This window comes from Homarus americanus, unplaced genomic scaffold, assembly GCF_018991925.1.
Source record: "Homarus americanus isolate GMGI-L3 unplaced genomic scaffold, GMGI_Hamer_2.0 scaffold23578, whole genome shotgun sequence".
NCBI classification, from domain to species: Eukaryota; Metazoa; Arthropoda; class Malacostraca; order Decapoda; family Nephropidae; genus Homarus; species Homarus americanus.
The window spans coordinates 9,630,253-9,653,076 of NW_024733231.1; the positions used below are offsets into that span (position 1 = coordinate 9,630,253).

Genomic DNA, 22,824 nt, shown 5'->3' on the forward strand with positions numbered 1-22,824 from the left:
CACATACATGGCCAAGGCCAGTATAGAATGTGGAAACACATACACAGCAGGAATGGTGGTGTCATATTACACAGTACAGCATGGTGAATGGTGGTGTCATATACACAGTACAGTATAGGAATGGTGGTACATACAGCACAGTGCAGGAATGGTGTGTCATATACATACAGCACAGTATAGGAAATGATGGTGTCATATACATACAGTACAGTATAGGAATGGTGTTTACATACATACAGTACAGTACAGGAACAATGGTGGTGTCATATACATACAGTACAGTACAGGAATGGTGGTGTCATATACATACAGTACAGTACAGGAATGGTGGTGTCATATACATACAGTACAGTACAGGAATCGTGGTGTCATATACATACAGTACAGTACAGGACTGGTGGTGTCATATACATACAGTACAGTATAGGAATGGTGGTGTCATATACATACAGTACAGTTTAGGAATGGTGGTGTCATATACACTTTGTAGTACAGGAATGGTGGTGTCATATAGTACAGTACAGGATGGTGGTGTCATATACATACAGTATATAGGAATGGTGGTGTCATATACATACAGTACAGTACAGGAATATATACATACAGTACAGTATAGGAATGGTGGTGTCATATACAGTACAGTACAGGAATGGTGGTGTCATATACATACAGTACAGTATAGGAATGGTGGTGTCATATACATACAGTACAGTACAGGAATGGTGGTGTCATATACATACAGTACAGTATAGGAATGGTGGTGTCATATACATACAGTACAGTACAGGAATGGTGGTGTCATATACATACAGTACAGTATAGGAATGGTGGTGTCATGTACATACAGTACAGTACAGGAATCGTGGTGTCATATACATACAGTACAGTACAGGACTGGTGGTGTCATATACATACAGTACAGTATAGGAATGGTGGTGTCATATACATACAGTACAGTACAGGAATCGTGGTGTCATATACATACAGTACAGTACAGTACAGTACATGGTGGTGTCATGTACATACAGTACAGTATAGGAATGGTGGTGTCATATACATACAGTACAGTACAGGAATCGTGGTGTCATATACATACAGTACAGTACAGGACATGGTGGTGTCATATACATACAGTACAGTATAGGAATGGTGGTGTCATATACATACAGTACAGTACAGGAATCGTGGTGTCATATACATACAGTACAGTTATAGGAATGGTGGTGTCATATACATACAGTACAGTATAGGAATGGTGGTGTCATATACATACAGTACAGTACAGGAATGGTGGTGTCATATACATACAGTACAGTGCAGGAGTGATGGTGTCATATACATACAGTACAGTACAGGAATGGTGGTGTCCTGACCTTGATGTAGAGAGTAATGGGCCTAACACTAAATAGCTTATAGGAGTGTCAGATGTTGTTGACGTTAAAGAAACTTTCCTGAAAATTAGTCCTGGATTATAGTCAGTGTAATTGAATAAATTTTTCATAGGTATCTTTAACACATAATGAATAAACTTGTATATAAAATATGCAGGTTCAGTATGCAGTTCAGCATGAATATTGACAATGTACCTATACGTTGCACATAGGCCGTGGGAGTATACCAGTATGTCAGTTTGACCACGGGTAATTTACAAAGCTGCCAAATGCTTATTTCCAGGAGGGTTTTAATCTAATGCCTGCAGAAGGTAAATTAATGCCTCCAAAGGTAGATTGTTTCTGCTCATCAGAGGAGAGTCTCTTGAATATATATTGTGATTTTGTAAGAAAAATAACAGTGTTTTTATTTGTTTCAGGGTTTGTAGTGACACAAGTTGCAACGTCATGTGGCTCTGATGGCCACAGTTTAGCAGTGACAGACAGTGGAGAGGTGTTCTCCTGGGGAGATGGAGATTATGGTAAATTAGGACATGGCAACTCTGATCGCCAGAGAAGACCACGACAGATTGAAGCGTTCCAAGGACAGGAAATTATCCAGTTAGCCTGTGGATTCAAACACACAGCTGTGGTCTCATCTGATGGCAAACTCTTCACCTTTGGGAATGGGGATTATGGCAGATTAGGTCTTGGCTCAACTGCAAACAAGAAACTTCCAGAGAGAGTAATGGCTCTTGATGGCTGGAGAATTGGGCAAGTTGCATGTGGATTAAATCATACTGTTTGTAGTAGTGCTGATGGAAACACTGTATGGGCTTTTGGGGATGGTGATTATGGAAAATTAGGGCTTGGTAACTCAACATCTAAATCTACTCCCCAGAAGGTGGAGGCAATGTGTGGGGTTGGTATAAAGAAAGTGTGTTGTGGCACTCAGTTTACAGTGTTCCTCTCTAAAGATGGCCGGGTCTACACTTGTGGAATGGATCGTCTCATTGGCCAGCCAGAATCTCGCACTAGAGGTCATAATCGCCCTCAGCAAGTTCCAGTCCTTGTGAACCACGTGGTGCTGGACGTAGCGGTCGGTTCAGAGCACACGCTAGCCCTCACGTCTACCGGTGATGTGTTTGGATGGGGGGTTAACAGTGATGGGCAGTTGGGCCAAGGACACTCTGCAGCAGTGAGAGAGCCCCAGCTCGTTCGGACATTGTCGGGGAAAGGGATTCGTCAGATCAGTGCTGGACGCAGCCATAGTGCAGCATGGACAGCTCATCCACTTCCTCCCGTGACACCAGGGAATCCAGCTCCCATGCAACTTGGTGTTCCAGCGTCAGTGCCTCCACAGTACCCTAACCTTCAGAGTGTTTCAAGAGGTGCTCTTTGTGCTCGACTGCGACTCTTGCATCAGTTCAGTGACTTACTTTATTCGTCGTGGAAACTCATTACTCTAACCCCGGGTACTGATTGTTATATAGATAATGTGAGTGCAGTCACATCAGCCTCCGTACGTTCCCTTGTGTCACCCAGGGTCTACACACTGCCCCTGGTACGTTGCCTGGGTCGCACTATGGTTCAGGGACGTAATTATGGTCCGCAGGTGACAGTAAAGAGGATATCCAGTAGAGGAGCTCCCTGCAAGCCCATCTTCACACAGTTGGCTCGACAGGTTGTCAAGTTAAAACCTGCTGACTTACGGCTTCCATCCAGAGCTTGGAAGGTTAGTTTGTTTTATTATCAATCTCAGAATTACACATCACATCCGTGCTAAATCTGTATGTATGTTTGCCTGCAGTGTTAACTAATTACTGTAAGATGTAAAAATAGTAATTATCACAAAAAGTATGACACTGAAATATTACACGACATGTGAACATTACCATTGAGTTTGGTCATAGGGTATGTAGCTCAGGTAATACGAAGACATGTAAAGTATGACAGAGTTTGACTGTGCAGGATAGATGATTGGAGGAGTAAGATAGATGGTTAAATATACTACACAGATTAATTAGTTGCACGTCATAACAAGAGTTAGTGCTATAATGGTTCTCTACTGTAGAATGTGGTGAGTAATGTTGTTGGTGTTTCTCTACAGTAGAATGTGGTGAGTAATGTTGTTGGTGTTTCTCTACAGTAGAATGTGGTGAGTAATGTTGTTGGTGTTTCTCTACAGTAGAATGTGGTGAGTAATGTTGTTTGTGTTTCTCTACAGTAGAATGTGGTGAGTAATGTTGTTGGTGTTTCTCTACAGTAGAATGTGGTGAGTAATGTTGTTGGTGTTTCTCTACTGTAGAATGTGGTGAGTAATGTTGTTGGTGTTTCTCTACAGTAGAATGTGGTGAGTAATGTTGTTGGTGTTTCTCTACAGTAGAATGTGGTGAGTAATGTTGTTGGTGTTTCTCTACAGTAGAATGTGGTGAGTAATGTTGTTTGTGTTTCTCTACAGTAGAATGTGGTGAGTAATGTTGTTGGTGTTTCTCTACAGTAGAATGTGGTGAGTAATGTTGTTGGTGTTTCTCTACTGTAGAATGTGGTGAGTAATGTTGTTGGTGTTTCTCTACAGTAGAATGTGGTGAGTAATGTTGTTGGTGTTTCTCTACAGTAGAATGTGGTGAGTAATGTTGTTGGTGTTTCTCTACAGTAGAATGTGGTGAGTAATGTTGTTGGTGTTTCTCTACAGTAGAATGTGGTGAGTAATGTTGTTGGTGTTTCTCTACAGTAGAATGTGGTGAGTAATGTTGTTGGTGTTTCTCTACAGTAGAATGTGGTGAGTAATGTTGTTGGTGTTTCTCTACAGTAGAATGTGGTGAGTAATGTTGTTGGTGTTTCTCTACTGTAGAATGTGGTGTAATGTTGTTGGTGTTTCTCTACAGTAGAATGTGGTGAGTAATGTTGTTGGTGTTTCTCTACTGTAGAATGTGGTGAGTAATGTTGTTGGTGTTTCTCTACAGTGTGTGTAATGTGTGTGTTTCTCTACTGTAGAATGTGGTGAGTAATGTTGTTGGTGTTTCTCTACAGTAGAATGTGGTGAGTAATGTTGTTGGTGTTTCTCTACAGTAGAATGTGGTGAGTAATGTTGTTGGTGTTTCTCTACAGTAGAATGTGGTGAGTAATGTTGTTGGTGTTTCTCTACAGTAGAATGTGGTGAGTAATGTTGTTGGTGTTTCTCTACAGTAGAATGTGGTGAGTAATGTTGTTGGTGTTTCTCTACAGTAGAATGTGGTGAGTAATGTTGTTGGTGTTTCTCTACAGTAGAATGTGGTGAGTAATGTTGTTGGTGTTTCTCTACAGTAGAATGTGGTGAGTAATGTTGTTGGTGTTTCTCTACAGTAGAATGTGGTGAGTAATGTTGTTGGTGTTTCTCTACAGTAGAATGTGGTGAGTAATGTTGTTGGTGTTTCTCTAGTAGAATGTGGTGAGTAATGTTGTTGGTGTTTCTCTACAGTAGAATGTGGTGAGTAATGTTGTTGGTGTTTCTCTACAGTAGAATGTGGTGAGTAATGTTGTTGGTGTTTCTCTACAGTAGAATGTGGTGAGTAATGTTGGTGTTTCTCTACAGTAGAATGTGGTGAGTAATGTTGTTGGTGTTTCTCTACAGTAGAATGTGGTGAGTAATGTTGTTGGTGTTTCTCTACAGTAGAATGTGGTGAGTAATGTTGTTGGTGTTTCTCTACTGTAGAATGTGGTGAGTAATGTTGTTGGTGTTTCTCTACAGTAGAATGTGGTGAGTAATGTTGTTGGTGTTTCTCTACAGTAGAATGTTATGGCTATCCTGTGTATTGTACCCACCATTGACAAATTTATTCCAGTCATTGCAAATCAAAACCACATAATATATTACTGTGTACAGTATTCACAAAATTACTCGACTTTGACAAGAAAACACAATGAATGGTAAACCAAGCTAACATAATTATCCATGAAGTGGCCTCTGGGTTGCCAGATTCTTTTTTTTCTTCAATAGAAAAGACAATTGGGAAACAGACAATGAACTGTGATCATTGTCTTGAACTACCAGCCAGGAACTGAATGAGTGGTTGACTAGACCTGGGATCACTATGGATTGTTCAGACTGTGTTGGAATCACTTGGGTGCATAGATGGTATATCCTGTAAGGCATAGTGACAAAGAAATGGTTAGTTGGAAGGTCTCATCCTTAAACAGAGCTTCCTTGTTTTGTAGTAACCGTTATGTTATGTATCCCCTATTTGAGGCCAACAGCACAGGGGGAGGGAAGAGTAATTGGTCTATCCACAGGAGTAACACTTTAACCCAGCTCGTTGATTGGAATTGCCATCACAGAACTAAATCACCCCCTGCAAGTCACTGTGTATCATGAGTGCTGCCCGATGTAAGTAACAGTTCCAGTGAGTAACATGGAGTGTTCCTCTTCATCTTGTGAGTAACATGGATTGTACCTGCTCATCTTGTGAGTAACATGGAGTGTTCCTGTTCATCTTATGAGTAACATGGAGTGTTTTTTAGTAGTGATCTGCATCACCTGTAGATTATAAGAGTATTCAACCCATCTGGCACAGCCTTTTATAATAAGTGATGGGGAGTGTTTGGCCCCCTGCAGTAGCTTTATGTCTTGATGTCTTGTTACATATGAACCATTGAGCAAAGTTTAGGATGAGTTGTTTATGCCCTGACAAAGGTGCTGCCAATATGGTGGGCTGGTGATCGTAGTGGGAGGTTAACAAACAATATGGTGGACTGATGATCAAAGTGGGAGGTTAACAAACAATATGGTGGACTGGTGATCATAGTGGGAGGTTAACAAACAATATGGTGGACTGGTGATCATAGTGGGAGGTTAACAAACAATATGGTGGACTGATGATCAAAGTGGGAGGTTAACAAACAATATGGTGGACTGGTGATCATAGTGGGAGGTTAACAAACAATATGGTGGACTGGTGATCATAGTGGGAGGTTAACAAACAATATGGTGGACTGGTGATCATAGTGGGAGGTTAACAAACTTCAGCCAACTCAGCTTGGCAATAACTAGTCAGTAAGCATTTGTAACATACAGTACTTTTAAAAACTCTGTCAACTTTTGCTTTTCAGTGGTTTATCTTTAAGAACAAGTCAGTTAATGAAAGAAAACTTGTTGCCACCCTTGCTTAAGCCTTTTTCCTTAAAAATAAGCATATAATTAAGAACCCGAAAATTGCTAAAATTGACACATACATTTTACGTAATTAAGTATTGGATCCTTAAGCCATGAAATGCAAAATAATACATACTTTATACTTTTATTTTTATCCTCTTCACCACTGATCATCTCCTTAGCCAGATACCAGATGAACAACGATGCCATAGAGAAATCCGACTGCGAGAGGGATTTAGGAGTAATGATAAGTAGGAACCTTCAGCCAAGTAAACAATGTGTTTTTGCTCGTAACAAGGCTAATAAAGTACTTGGGTTCATACAAAGGAGTGTTAGTTACAAGACTAGCGAGGTCATCCTAAAACTATATCTTGCGCTTGTGAGACCACACCTGGATTACGCAGTTCAGTTCTGGTCACCGTATTACAGAATGGATATAGAATCCTTGGAAAGAATTCGGAGGAGAATGACAAGACTAATCTTTTACTTTATCCTCTTCGCCACTGATCGGCTTGTTAGCCGCTTGGGCGATCGGTCACTTCTCTTTTCATTTATCTTCTTCACCAAAAGGTCGGCTCGCTAGCCGCCCGGGAGATAGGTCACGTCTCTGTCACGCACTGTTGGCAAATACTGGGCATGCACCGGCTCCTGAATGTACCTGAACTCGCTCCAGTGTTCGTCAAGTCTTGTCTTGAAAGAGCTCACACTCGGTGCCGTCACAACACTCTCTGGTAGATTTTTCCAAGAGTTTACAACCCTCACTCCGAAAAAGTTTGCCCTCACGTTTTCTGGACTTGGGGCTTCTTCAATCTTGAGCTGTGACCCCTTGTGGGGCGAGCGTCCGCCAGCTCCAAGTAAGGACACTCAACTGAGTAGTGCCCCCTGAGATGCTTATACACCTCAACTAGGTCCCCCCTTGCCTGTCTGTAGTATAAGCTAGGCAAGTTCAGGCGCTCCAATCTCTCAGGGTAGTTGAGGTGCCGAAGTGCAGGCACCAGTCTGGTGGCCATCCTTTGAACATTTTTAACCAACTGACAGTCCCTAGCATATCTCGGGGACCAGATGGGGTGACAGTACTCCAGATGGGGAAGCACTTCACTCCTGAAGATCGTTACGAGGGACGGACCGTCTAGATATCTGAACGACCATCTTATAAGACCCAATAATTTATTTGCCTGATTTACCTTCTTCTCACAATGGCCCGAGAACTTCAGCTCATTGTCAACATACAATCCCGGGCATTAGGAACCTTGAGTATAGAGACAGGTTAAAGCATCTTAATTTGCACTCCCTCGAGAGACGTAGAGCGAGGGCGACCTGATAGAGGTGTATAAATGGAAGTCAGGGCTAAACAAAGGGGACATTACAAAGGTACTCAAACTATCCAACCAGGAGCAAACTCGTAACAATGGTTTTAAATTAGACAAATTTAGATTTAGGCGCGAAATAGGTAAACATTGGTTTGGAAATAGAGTAATGGGCGAGTGGAACTAGTTACCAAATATCATCATTAACTCGAATACGCTGAATAACTTCAAACATAGTTTGGATGCTTATATGAGCAATAGGGGTTGGGTGTAAACGGGACTGCCCAGTATGGGCCAATAGGCCCGCTGCCGTTTCCTCCATTCTTATATTCTTATGTTCTTATATATATATTATAAAAACTTAGTTTATTACAGTAATATTTGTCTTCCATGCTCAGGTCAAACTTGTTGGAGAAGGAGCAGATGATGCAGGAGGAGTATTTGATGACACTATGACAGAGATGTGTCATGAGTTGGTGACAGGAGCTGTGCCACTACTCATGCCCACACCCAATGCCATATCTGATGCCGGCAACAACCGAGATCGCTTTCTGCTAAACCCAGACCTTACACAGCCACACCACCTCATCTGGTTTAAATTTCTAGGTGAGTGAGTCTGCAGAATTTTAGAGCACTACTGTTGTTATACCTGGTAGTATTAACTAACTTGTAATAATAATACCTGGTGGTGTTAACTAACTTGTAGTAATAATACCTGGTGGTGTTAACTAACTTATAATAATAATACCTGGTGGTGTTAACTAACTTATAATAATAATACCTGGTGGTGTTAACTAACTTATAATAATAATACCTGGTGGTGTTAACTAACTTGTAGTAATAATACCTGGTGGTGTTAACTAACTTGTAATAATACCTGGTGGTGTTAACTAACTTGTAGTAATAATACCTGGTGGTGTTAACTAACTTGTAATAATACCTGGTGGTGTTAACTAACTTGTAGTAATAATACCTGGTGGTGTTAACTAACTAGTAATAATACCTGGTGGTGTTAACTAACTTGTAATAATACCTGGTGGTGTTAACTAATTATAATAATAATACCTGGTGGTGTTAACTAACTTATAGTAATAATACCTGGTGGTGTTAACTAACTTGTAGTAATAATACCTGGTGGTGTTAACTAACTTATAATAATAATACCTGGTGGTGTTAACTAACTTATAATAATAATACCTGGTGGTGTTAACTAACTTATAATAATAATACCTGGTGGTGTTAACTAACTTATAATAATAATACCTGGTGGTGTTAACTAACTTGTAGTAATAATACCTGGTGGTAATAATACCTGTGGTGTTAACTAACTTGTAGTAATAATACCTGGTGGTGTTAACTAACTTATAATAATAATACCTGGTGGTGTTAACTAATAATACCTGGTGGTGTTAACTAACTTGTAGTAATAATACCTGGTGGTGTTAAACTTATAATAATAATACCTGGTGTGTTAACTAACTTATAGTAATAATACCTGGTGGTGTTAACTAACTTGTAGTAATAATACCTGGTGGTGTTAACTAACTTATAATAATAATACCTGGTGGTGTTAACTAACTTGTAGTAATAATACCTGGTGGTGTTAACTAACTTCTAGTAATAATACCTGGTGGTGTTAACTAACTTGAAATAATAATACCTGGTGGTGTTAACTAATTATAATAATAATACCTGGTGGTGTTAACTAACTTATAGTAATAATACCTGGTGGTGTTAACTAACTTGTAGTAATAATACCTGGTGGTGTTAACTAACTTATAATAATAATACCTGGTGGTGTTAACTAGCTTATAATAATAATACCTGGTGGTGTTAACTAACTTATAATAATAATACCTGGTGGTGTTAACTAACTTATAATAATAATACCTGGTGGTGTTAATGGTAACTTGTAGTAATATCCCTGATCACCACAACAATTGGTGCAGAATGTTTTCATGTTCAAAAGATATCTGGGTATTAGGATGAATTGTTATCCCCAGAAAAAACTGCACATTATGGAATTTTTCCGGGCATTGGTGAATACTTCCATTGCTGGGGAGTGTTAACTGTAGTTAGACAGCTACAGAAGTGTAATGAAAACACTACTGAAATAATAATAATAATAATCATAACTGATATTCAGTTAGTTTGATTAAGGCCAATAGATTATTGGGTCTTATAAGAATCTCGTTCAGATATCTAGACAGTCCGTCCCTCGTAACGATCATTAAGAGTGAAGTGCTTCCCCATCTGGAGTACTGTCAACCCATCTGGTCCCCGAGATATGCTAAGGACTGTCAGTTAAATGAAAATGTTCAAAGGAGGGCCACCAAACTTTTACCTGCACTTTGGTACCTCAACTACCCCGAGAGATTGGAGCGCCTGAACTTGCCTAGCTTATACTACAGACGGGCAAGGGGGGACCTAGTTGAGGTTTATAAGCATCTCAGGGGGCACTACTCAGTTGAGTGTCCTTACTTGGCGCTGGCGGACACTCTCCCCACAAGGGGTCACAGCTCAAGGTTAAAGAAGCCTCAAGTCCAGAAAACTGTGAGGGCAAACTTTTTCCGAGTGAGAGTTGTGAACTCTTGGAACAATCTACCAGAAAGTGTTGTGATGGCACCGAGTGTGAGCTCCTTCAAGACCAGACTTGACCAACACTGGAGCGGGTTCAGGTACATTCAGGAGCCAGTGCGTAACAAAGACGTGACCGATCGCCCAAGCGGCTAACGAGCCGATCAGTGGTGAAGAGGATAAAAGTATAAAAGGAAAGCCATGAGAGGCTTGTTCCAGCAGAGCCCTTATGCCAGCAGCATCTGGTGTTCATAGGGCCAGGCGGTCACCCATTCTAGCACTAACCATTGCTTAACTTTGATGATCGGACAAAGGGCTGTATTCACAGTTGTCATATCCGATGGTTAGCCCGACCATTGGGTGCCATATGTTTGTGTAAGGCGAGGTCATTCAAGAACATACTTCGGGCACTATGGTGGTTCAGGATTTGAATGAACCGGGCAGGGCTACAAACATTTCCAAATGGGCTGGATGGCCCACTGTTACCATAACCCACTAACGGATTTGCAATTTTGAACCCTCATGAAAAGTTTGGGGCCCTAATGTACTGTACACCATTAATATAGATCCCAAAGAGGGCAGGTCTCATCCTTGTGGTACTTCTCTAACACCATCTCTCCACCCATATTATACAATACTCATTTTATTATCAAATTTTAACACATATTGGAGCCAGTGTTTAATTCACCTTAATAGTTTAGCTCTGATGCCATGTGTCAGGTTAGCCACGAGGATTGGTTTTCAGTAGAGAGTTCAGATTTGTGTTAAATTTTGCTCATGGTTTGAAATTGCCATTTAAAACTGATGTTATGGAACAACTTGAAAGCATGTAGACATATGACTGTATCCACAGGAGCAGCAGGAGATGAACAATGGATTGGAATTATTAGAGTTTGTGGATGTAAAATATAACATCATTTGTGTTTCAGGGATATTGTTTGGTATTGCTATCCGTACCAAGAAACCCCTGGCACTGCCTCTTGCCCCTCTGGTATGGAAACTCTTGGCTGGCATTGCTCCATCGTCAGCAGACTTAGAAGAGGTAAGAAATTCCAGTTTTTAAATGACTGTCTAGGGAACAAGAACTACTGTAAAATGTTTACCCTTGAGGATGTTGTTTTTAAAGAAGTAATGCACTCCATAAGGCTCAGAGAGATCAGACAAGTGACACTGTATATAGTCACCAGGGTGTCCATGCCATGCAAGCAGGCAGAATTGTTTGGAATGTTGGAGGTTATATGACACAGGAAAAGACTTTGTGGCAGGGAATTTTACAGAGTGCTCGTCCAGGGTATAAATGATTTGTAGGAAGAAGTTCTTCAAGATGGAATTATACCGACAGTAAAGGCACGGACCCTCCCAGATGGTAAGTTAACTTTAAGTAGTGACATTGACAATAAGTATAGGATAGGGAGTGAAGAGATACCACTGCAAGTGAGCACAGCTGGAAGTTGTCTTGTAAGGTTATTATTGTTAATTATTTTGATTTATGTACACCGAATGGAGGAGGAACAGTGCTACTGTACTCTACAGATGACAGCTGTACTCCCTTTAAGACGACTGTTTATCAGAAAAGTAAAGCATGACTAAACATAAGTCCAAGTTTCAATAGAAGCAGTTTTTGTGAGGTTCACATTGATGGTACTGTACTGACAGTACAAAATATTGATGTAATCTGGTTTGATTTCCAAATATTTCAAATGTTGTCAGTAAGTATTGACTGTGTGAGGCTAATACAATATTGGTCCAGTACAGCAACGGACATAATGGCGGGCACGAGTAGGCCTACTGTAGGTCTTGCTGATAGTGACTGTCAACTACCCAAATAAAAAGTGATGCCCGGAATGTTTTGTTACGATTTATTTGTACATATAAAGAATTACCAATGTTAAGGAATATAACATCAAAGGATTACAAGGACAAAGTAAAGAAAAATGCATCTTATGGCAAGCTGTTAGTTATTCTCAAAGAAAGTAAGAAAGAAGCTCATTGAAGCCGAAACCACTTCTTCACCCACCGCTTCCACACACACACACACACACCACAAACACACACACACACCCACCACAAACACACACACACACCCACCACAAACACACCTCCACCACCACCACACACCTCCACCACCACCACACACCTCACCACCACCACCCTCCCACCACCACCACACACCCTCCCACCCACCCCACACCCTCACCACCACACACCCTCCACCACCACCACACCTCCACCACCACCACCCCTCCACCACCACCACCACACCTCCCACCCACCACCACACACCACACCTCCACCACCACCACACACACACCACACACCCTCCACCACCACCACACCCTCCACCACCACACACCCTCCACCACCCACCACACACCCTCCACCACCACCACCACCACCACACCTCCACCACCACCACACACCCTCCACCCACCACCACCACCACACCTCCACCACCACACCTCCCACCACACACACCCACCCACCTCCCACCACCACCACCCACCTCCACCACCACCCACCACCACCCACCCCACCCTCCCACCACCACCACACCCCTCCACCACCACCACCACACACCTCCCACCACCACCACCCACACCTCCCACCCTCCCACCACCACACACCTCCCACCACCACCACCACACACACCCTCCCACCACCACCACACACCCTCCACCCCACCACACACCTCACCACCACCACACACCCTCCACCACCACCACCTCACCCACCCACCTCCACCACCACCCACCACCACACCCTCCACCACCACCACAAACACACACCCACCACAAACACCCACCACCACACATACCTCACCACCCACCACCACCACACACCACACCCACCACCACCACACACCTCCACCACCACCACACACCTCACCACCACCACATACCCACCCACACACCACCTCCACCACCACACACACCACCACCACACCACCACCACACACACACCACCACCACCACCACACACACCCTCCACCACCACCACCACCACACACCTCCACCACCACCACACACACCCTCCACCACCACACACACATTCACACCACCACACACACCCTCCCACCACCACCACACACCCTCACCACCACCACCACAAAGGAGTTAGTTACACTGGGCATCCCTCTACAAACTGAATTAGTTGCCATACTCACAGCTATTAAATTCATTGAAACCACTGTTACTGACAGTCTCATCATCACTGACTCTCTCCCTCACTACTTGCCCTTGGTACCCTCGACTCAGGTTGTCACGTCTTGTCTCTGAAGCCAGACACAAATATGCGTGCCTTGTTGACCCGGGGTGTCAAGGTCAACTGTTATGGATCCCTCTCACATAGGCCTCATAAAACATGACAGAGTTGATGCCTCGCCAAACTCGTCTAACAAAGACACCGTTGAATACAATTTGGGTCTGTCAAAAGAACCCATAAAACTGTAATTAGGAAAGAACTTATTGATGAGTTTGACAAGTGAACAAGTAAACAGGCACTAGTCGATCCATAGTTTACCATGATGAGATATCCAAGTGAAACATGTATATGGAGCAAGTAACAAGATCACTAGATTACAAGATGTTGTAACCGCTAGATTAAGTTAGGATATAAGTACCTCTGTATGTTCCTCAAGCAGATGTAAACAAACTTAAATGTAAAAGTGTGTGGCCACATATGGCCACACACTCTTGAACCTCGTCCTCGACTGTGTGAGATAGAACCTTAGGAGACAGGTCCAAGCACACTGTGTGAAATAGCAACACTTCATCTCTAATGGCAAGATAGCCGACATATTAAGATTATCCACTTTTTGCACTCAGTAACTATATCAGTTCTCATGTACAGAACCAAATACGCAATGTGGCTGAATACCTCCCACGTAAATGTGAATAATAAGTGTGAGGCCAGACATACTGCCTCACACGCCTGTTCTCCCGCATTTGTGAATAAGTTACCCCTATGTATAGAACTAAACAAATAATATAAATGATGCACAATGTAACTTTCGGTGCCATAATATCCTGACAACCGGGGTTAATTATTATGACCCCCCTGTAAACCCTACTCTCTGTAATCCTTTGCGCTACCGCTCACAGGATGAGTGTGGGGTGCACAATAAATAACTGCAAAGCAGCAAAATCAAATCAAAATCAATCACCACACACCTCCACCACCACCCACACACACCTCCCACACCACCACCACACACACCCTCCACCACCACCACACACACCCTCCACCACCACCACCACACACACCCTCCACCACCACCACCACACACACCCTCCCACCACCACCACCACACACACCCTCCACCACCACAACACACACCCTCCACCACCACCACACACACACCCTCCACCACCACCACCACCACACACACCTCCCACCACCACCACACACCTCCACCACCACCACACACACCCTCCACCCACCACACACACCTCACCACCACACACCCTCCACCACCACCACACACACCCTCCACCACCACCACACACCCTCCACCACCACACACCTCCACCACCACACACCTCCACCACCACCACACCTCCACCACCACCACCTCCACCACCACACCTCCACCACCACACCACACACCTCCACCCACCACCACCTCCACCACCCACACCCTCCCACCCCTCCACCACCACCCACACCTCCCACCACCACACACACCCTCCACCACCACACACACCTCCACCACCACCACCCACCACCACCACCACACACACCCACACACACACACACCCACCACCACACACACACCACCACCACCACACACACCCTCCCACCACCACCACACACCCTCACCACCACCACCACACACACCCTCCACCACCACCACACACCCCTCCACCACCACCACACACACCCCTCCACCACCACCACACACCCCTCCACCACCACCACACCCTCCACCCACCCACCACCACCACACACACCTCCACCACCACCACCACACATCCACCACCACCACACCCACCACCACCTCCACCACCACACCTCCACCCACACACACCCTCCACCACCACCACCACCACACACACCTCACCACACCACCACACCTCCCACCACCACCACCACCACACACACCACCACCACACCCACCCACACCCTCCACCACCACCACCTCCACACACACCCATCACCACCACACACACACCCACCACACACACACCCATCACCACACACACACACACCACCACCACACACACCCTCCACCACCACCACACACCCTCCCACCCACCACACACACCTCCACCACCACCACCACCACCACACACCCCACCCCTCCACCCCTCCCACCACCTCCACACACCCTCCCACCACACACCCACCACACACCTCCACCACACACACCTCCCACCACAACACACACCCTCCACCACCCACACACACACACACACACACCCTCCCACACACCCTCCCACACACCCTCCCACCACACACACACACAAACACACACCTCCACCACCACACCACAAACACACCACCACAAACACACCCTCCACCCACAAACACCCCTCCACCACAAACACACACCTCCACAAACACACACCCACCACACAAACACACACCCTCCACCACCACCACACACACCACCCTACACCAGCTCACCACACACCACCTACACCACCTCACCACACACCACACCATCCTCACCACCACACCCTCAGTGTTGTTCCTACACCAGATATCCACATCAGTTGACAACATGTTGGCACAGCATCTCCGGCACGCAACAGGGTGGACACTTGTCTCATCTCTCCCACTACTGTTTGTCTGTGAGAAATGAATCCCAATTGTAGCCATATTAATTTTGTCACCGAATTTCTGTAATTTTTTATGGTATTTAATTATTTACTGTACCACCGTGCCTAATTGATAGATGTCATTCCCAAGCTCTTGAAATCATCTTTGGAATCTTACGTAATATTTTTAGAATCCCAAAACAGTTGAGGAAATGAATTTAGTAAGTGATATATACTGTTTAATGACAGGTCGATATGGAGTACATGCAGAGTTTGAGGGCCATCAGAGACATTGATCAAGATGGTGTTACTGAGGAGACCTTTCATGATGTAAGTGTTTCAGTAAGTGGTGTGCTAGTGTTAAGCCTAATAACACTACCTACCTGGAATATACAGTATTGTGGCGGCACAAACTTAATATGAAGGATATTGAAAATCTCAATGTCACTTTTGATTGTATGATTTTGTATCTAATATTATAGTAGTAATTAGACAGTGCAATTAAGTGCTGATGAATAAATTTCGGTATTAATTAACTCTGTTAGTGAAGCAATATGTGTTTATCTATTTTTCTTAGGTTATTCCCCTTGAGAGCTTTGAGTGTATGAGCATGACTGGTGTACGAGTATCCGTTGTGCCAGGGGGCCGAGCTGTCCCTCTCACTTTCACAAATCGGCAGGAATACGTCAACCGCACAATCCACTACAGATTACATCAGATGGACAGGCAGGTGAGTACAGATTGTGGCAAGTACTTACAGGGAAACAGACAGTACAGGTAAGCAACAGTGGTAAATAATAAGACAATTTGACCAAGGATAGCCAGCAAATCTGTCAGGTACTTATTTCCAAGAGGTTCCTTGGAGGTAAGTGAATCTCTAAACTAGAAAAATGTAGAGGAAACTCGGCTGATGGAGAATATAAAGGTTTTACAATGACACTGAATCAAATATGAACCTTTGTTAAACTTCTTCAGAGTTACTAGAAAAAATTTAAGATTCCAAACAGATATTTCAGAAAAAATCATGGCAGTAAATTTGCAAAAATCTTAAGGAATTTATAATGTGTATAAATTGTCACCTGAGGAATTGAAGTTTTTTAGTAAGTGCAAAATCTTAACATCGTCCCCACCTATATTGTACTGGTAGGTCACTCAATTACAAACAGCCACCTTAACAATACCCACATACAAACATCCACCTTAACAATACCCACACATCAAACATCCACCTTAACAATACCCCACACATACAAACATCCACCTTAACAATGCTCACACATACAACATCCACCTTAACAATGCCCACACATACAAACATCCACCACAATGCCCACACATACAAACATCCACTTAACAATGCCCACACATACAAGCATCCACCTTAACAATGCCCACACATACAAACATCCACCTTAACAATACTCACACATACCAGACATCCACCTCAACAATACTCACACATACAAACATCCACCTTAACATACCCACATACAAACATCCACCCTTAATAATGCCTACACCGCAAACAACCCTTAACAATGCTCACGCCTGAGCATCCACCCCAACAATACACGCCTAAACATCACCCAGAATACCCACACCGCATCCACCTTAACAATACCCACACATACAAACATCACCTTAAGAATGCTACACACAAACATCCACCTTAACAATGCTCACGCCTGAAACCCAGCCACGCCAACAATACCCCACACGTCCAAACATCCACCTTAACAATGCCCACACACGTACCAGGCCACCGCAGCAACATACTCACGCAGCCTGGGCAATCACGTAAGAATGCCACATACAGGCATCGCATTAACAGTGCCCACGCCTGAAAGATGCAGCCAAACAATGCCCACGTACAAACATCCGCGTAACAATGCCCACACATACCAGGCATCCGCTTAACAATGCTCACGCATACCTAGGCAATACGTAACAATGCCCACACATCAAGCATCCGCAGCCAACAATGCCCACACGCCTGAACAATACCTTAATGATATACGCAGCCTGAGCATCCGCATCAGAATGCCACACAGCCTAGCATCACGCACAACAATACCCACACGCATGAGCCACATGTAATGCTCACGCATACCGACATCACGTAACAATGCCCCACGCATACTGAGCATCACCAGCCAACAATGCTCACGCAAACATCACGTAACAATGCCCGCATACAAACATCACCTTAACAATGCCCACACGTACTGCAATACATGTAATGCCACACAGCCTGGCAATGCAGCAACATGCCACGTACCAGGCAATCACCTTCAACCAATGCTCACGCAGCTGAGCATCCTTAACAATGCCCACACATACAGAGCATCCACCTTAACAATGCTCCCCACACGCAAACATCCGCCATAACAATGCTCACACATGCAAACATCACCCCAACAATGCCCACACTCAAGCCAACCGCAGCAAGAATACCCACACATACAAACATCACGCCTAACAATACTCACGCCTGAGCAATCACCTTAACAATGCCCACAGCCGCAAACATCGCCAACAATGCTCACACCTGAATACCTTAACAATGCTCACACCAAACATCACCTTAACAATGCCACACATGCAAACATCCGCACCAACAATGCCCACACACCCTAAGCATCACCGCTAACAATGCTCACGCATGCCAAACATCACCTTAACAATGCTCACACATGCAATCACGTAACCAATGCCACACATGCATCACCTTAACAATGACCCACACATACAAACAACCACCTTAACAATCCCACGCAGCCAAGCAACCGCATCCAACAATGCCACCGCATGCGACCGCAGCCAACAATGCTCACACATACAAACATCACGTAACAATGCCCACACGCCTCCAATCACCTTAACAATGCCCACACACGCCTGGGCAACCACGCCCAACAATGCCCACACGCTAGACATCACGTAAACAATGCCACACGCCTGAGCAATACGGCAACAATGCCCACACGCCAGAGCATCACGCGCATACACACACCTAGGCAATGCAGCAACAATGCCCGCACACCGGGCATCACGCCCAACAATGCCCCACACACCTGAGCATCACGTAACAATGCTCACGCAGCCAAGCATCCACGTAACGCACCCACACGTACAAACATCCGCAGCCAACAATGCCCACACCAAACAATCACGCCAACAATGCCCACACGTACAAACATCACGCCCAACAATGCTCACACGCTACAGGCATCCACGTAACCAATGCCACGTACCAGGCATCCGCAATGCTCACACATACAAACCAATACCGTAACAAATGCCCACACGCTGAATCACCCTTAACAATGCCCCTGAAACAACCGCATGTAATGCTCACACATACAAGCATCCACAACCAATGCCCACACGCAGCATCCACACCCACGTGAAACATCCACATAATGCTCCACGCCTGAGCATCACTTAACAATACCACACACCTGAACATCCGTAACAATGCTCACACATGCAAACATCCACCTTAACAATGCTCACGCATACAAACCAGCCACCTTAAGAATACCCACATAGGCAAACCGCGTAACCAATGCTCCGCACGTACAAACCGCATAACGTACCCACACAGCCTGGGCATCCGCTGTAACAATGCTCACGCATACAAACCAGCCACCTTAACAATACTCACGCACGTACCAAGACGTCCACAACAATTACCCACACACATTACAAAGGCATCCACGTAACGAAGACTCCACATACAAACATCCGCATAACAATGCTCACGCATACCAGGCATCCACCTTAACAATGCTCACGCATACAAACATCACCGCAGCCAACAATGCCACACATACCAGGCATCCCGCTGTAAATACTCACGCTGGCAACCACTAAAATGCCCACAGGCAATCGCGGCAATTGCCCACGACAGGCAATACGCAGCCAAGCAATACGCATACAGGCATCCGCCTTAACGATGCTCACGTACAGGCATCCTTAACAATGCCCGCACATACCAGGCATCACAGCCAACAGTACTCACGCTGAGCGTACTCGTAACAATACCCGCACGCAGACAATACCTTAACAATGCCACGCCTGGGCAATCCGCTTAACAATGCCACGCATACCAGGCAATACAGCAAACAAATGCCACACGTAGGCAATCCGCATAACAATGCTCACACATACCAGGCATCACCTTAACAATGCTCACACATACAAACATCCGCAGCCAACAATGCCCACACATACAGACATCCGCCAACAATGAAACACATACGCCTGAGCAATCACTTGCCAACAATGCCACGCATACAAACATCACGCAGCCAACAGTATACACAGCCGGGCATCCTGTAACAATCCCACGTACAATCCACCTAACAATACTCACACAGCCTGAGCAATGCATAACACATACAAGGCAGCCAGTTAACAATGCCCACACATACAAACATCCGCCAACAGTACTCACACATACAAACATCCGCCTTAACAATGCCACACATACACGGCAATCACCCCTAATGTACTCACATACAAACGTCCACCTTAACAATGCCCACACATACAGGCAATCCACTTGCAACAATGCCACGCGCAAACATCCGCCTTAACAATACTCACACGCATAGGCAACCACGCCAACAATGCTCACACATACAGACAATGCACCTTAACAATACTCACAACGGCAATCCGCCTTAACAATGCCCACGCATACAAAGCAATCCACGCTAACAATGCCCACACATACAAACATCCGCAGCAACAATGCTCACACATACAAGCATCCACCTTAACAATACTCACGCATACAAACCACCTTAACAATGCCCACACATACAAACATCCCGTAACCAATGCCCACGCATCCGAGCATCCGCATAACAATCCCACACGACCGAGCGTCGCGTAACAATCCTCGCATACAGGCAATCCGCGTAACAATGCTCACGCATACAAACATCCGCATAACAGTACTCACGCATACCAGACATCCGCAGACAATGCCCCACGCATACCAGACAATACACGTAACAATGCCCACATACAGACATCCGCGCAACAATGCTCCGCATACCAGACATCCGCCTAACAATACCCACGCATGCAGGCGTCCAACAGCCAACAGTACCCGCATGCAAACATCACGTAGCAATGCCCACACATACAGGCATCCGCATAGCAATGCCCACACGCACAATACCCGTAACAATACGTACAAAAGCATCCGCCTTAACAATACCCACACATACCAGGCATCCACCTTAACAATGCCCACACATACAGGCAATCCGCAGCAACAATGCTCACATACAGGCATCACCTTAACCAGTGCCCACACATGAACGTCGCAGCAACATGCCCCCTCCGTAACATACCCCACGCCGGCATCCAAGAATGCCCCACGCCTGAGCATCCACCTACAGTACCCACACATACAAACATCCGCAGCCAACAATGCTCACACATACCAGGCATCCGCGCAACAATACTCACGCATACAAGCAATCACGTAACAGTACCCGCAACTCCGTAACAATGCCCACACGTACAGGCATCCGCGTAACAGTGCCCACACATCACCAGGCAATCCCCTTAACCAAATGCCCACATACAGGCATCCCCCGTAACAATGCTCACGCATACAAACATCCGCGTAACAATGCCACACACAAGCAATCCACCAACAATACCCACACATACAACTCACCTAACAATACCCACATACCAGGCAATCCACCTTAACAATACTCACACATACAGGCAATCCACCCCAACAATACCCGCACAGCCTGGGCAATCACCTAACAATGCCCGCATACAAACATCACGTAACAATACCCGCACGTACAGCAATGCAGCCAACATACCCACGTACAGGCAATCACGTAACAATGCCCACACATACAGACAATACGCAGCCAACAATGCCCCACGTACAGGCATCCGCAACAATACCCACACATACGGGCAATCCGCAGCCAACAATGCTCACACATACAAGCAATCCGCATAACAATACCCACACATACCTGAGCATCCGCAGCCAACAATGCCCACACATACAAACATCCGCCTTAACAATGCCCACACATACAAGCAATCCGCAGCCAACAATGCTCACACATACAAACATCCGCAGCAACAATACCCACACATACAAAGCATCATTAACAATGCTCCACACGCCTGAAACCGGCCACCTGTAACAATGCCCACACGTACAGGCAACCGCCTTAAATGCCCACACATACCAGACATCCGCAACAATGCCCACGCATCGGCAAATCGCAGCCAACAGTGCCCACATACCAGGCATCCGCGTAACAATGCTCACGCATACAGAACATCCGCGTAACAATGCCACGTACAGGCAATCCTGTAAACAATGCCCACGCATTACCAGGCATCCACGTAACCAATACTCACGCATACAGGCAAACCGCAGCAACAATGTACACGCCTGGGCATCCGCGTAACAATGCCCACACGTACAGGCAATACTGTAACAATACCCACACATACCAGAGCCACCTTAAGAATGCCCACGCACGTACAGGCATCCACCCAGCCAACAATGCCCACACACACAAACCAGCCACCTTAACAATGCCCACACATACCAGGCAATCGCAGCAACAATGCCCACACGTACAAGCAAGCCACCTTAAAATACCCACACAGCCACA

The 22,824-nt window shown here is 45.1% G+C and overlaps 1 protein-coding gene across 1 annotated transcript; it reads left to right on the top strand.

Moving 5' to 3' along the window:
- Window positions 1-1,689: 1,689 nt before the first annotated feature.
- Window positions 1,690-18,241, top strand: LOC121869515 (probable E3 ubiquitin-protein ligase HERC1). Its single transcript, XM_042370868.1, has 7 exons — window positions 1,690-1,702; window positions 1,811-3,105; window positions 8,207-8,414; window positions 11,315-11,427; window positions 16,394-16,474; window positions 16,722-16,921; window positions 18,082-18,241. Exons 1-7 carry the CDS (start codon window positions 1,690-1,692, stop codon window positions 18,239-18,241), a joined length of 2,070 nt encoding a protein of 689 aa, XP_042226802.1.
- Window positions 18,242-22,824: the final 4,583 nt, after the last annotated feature.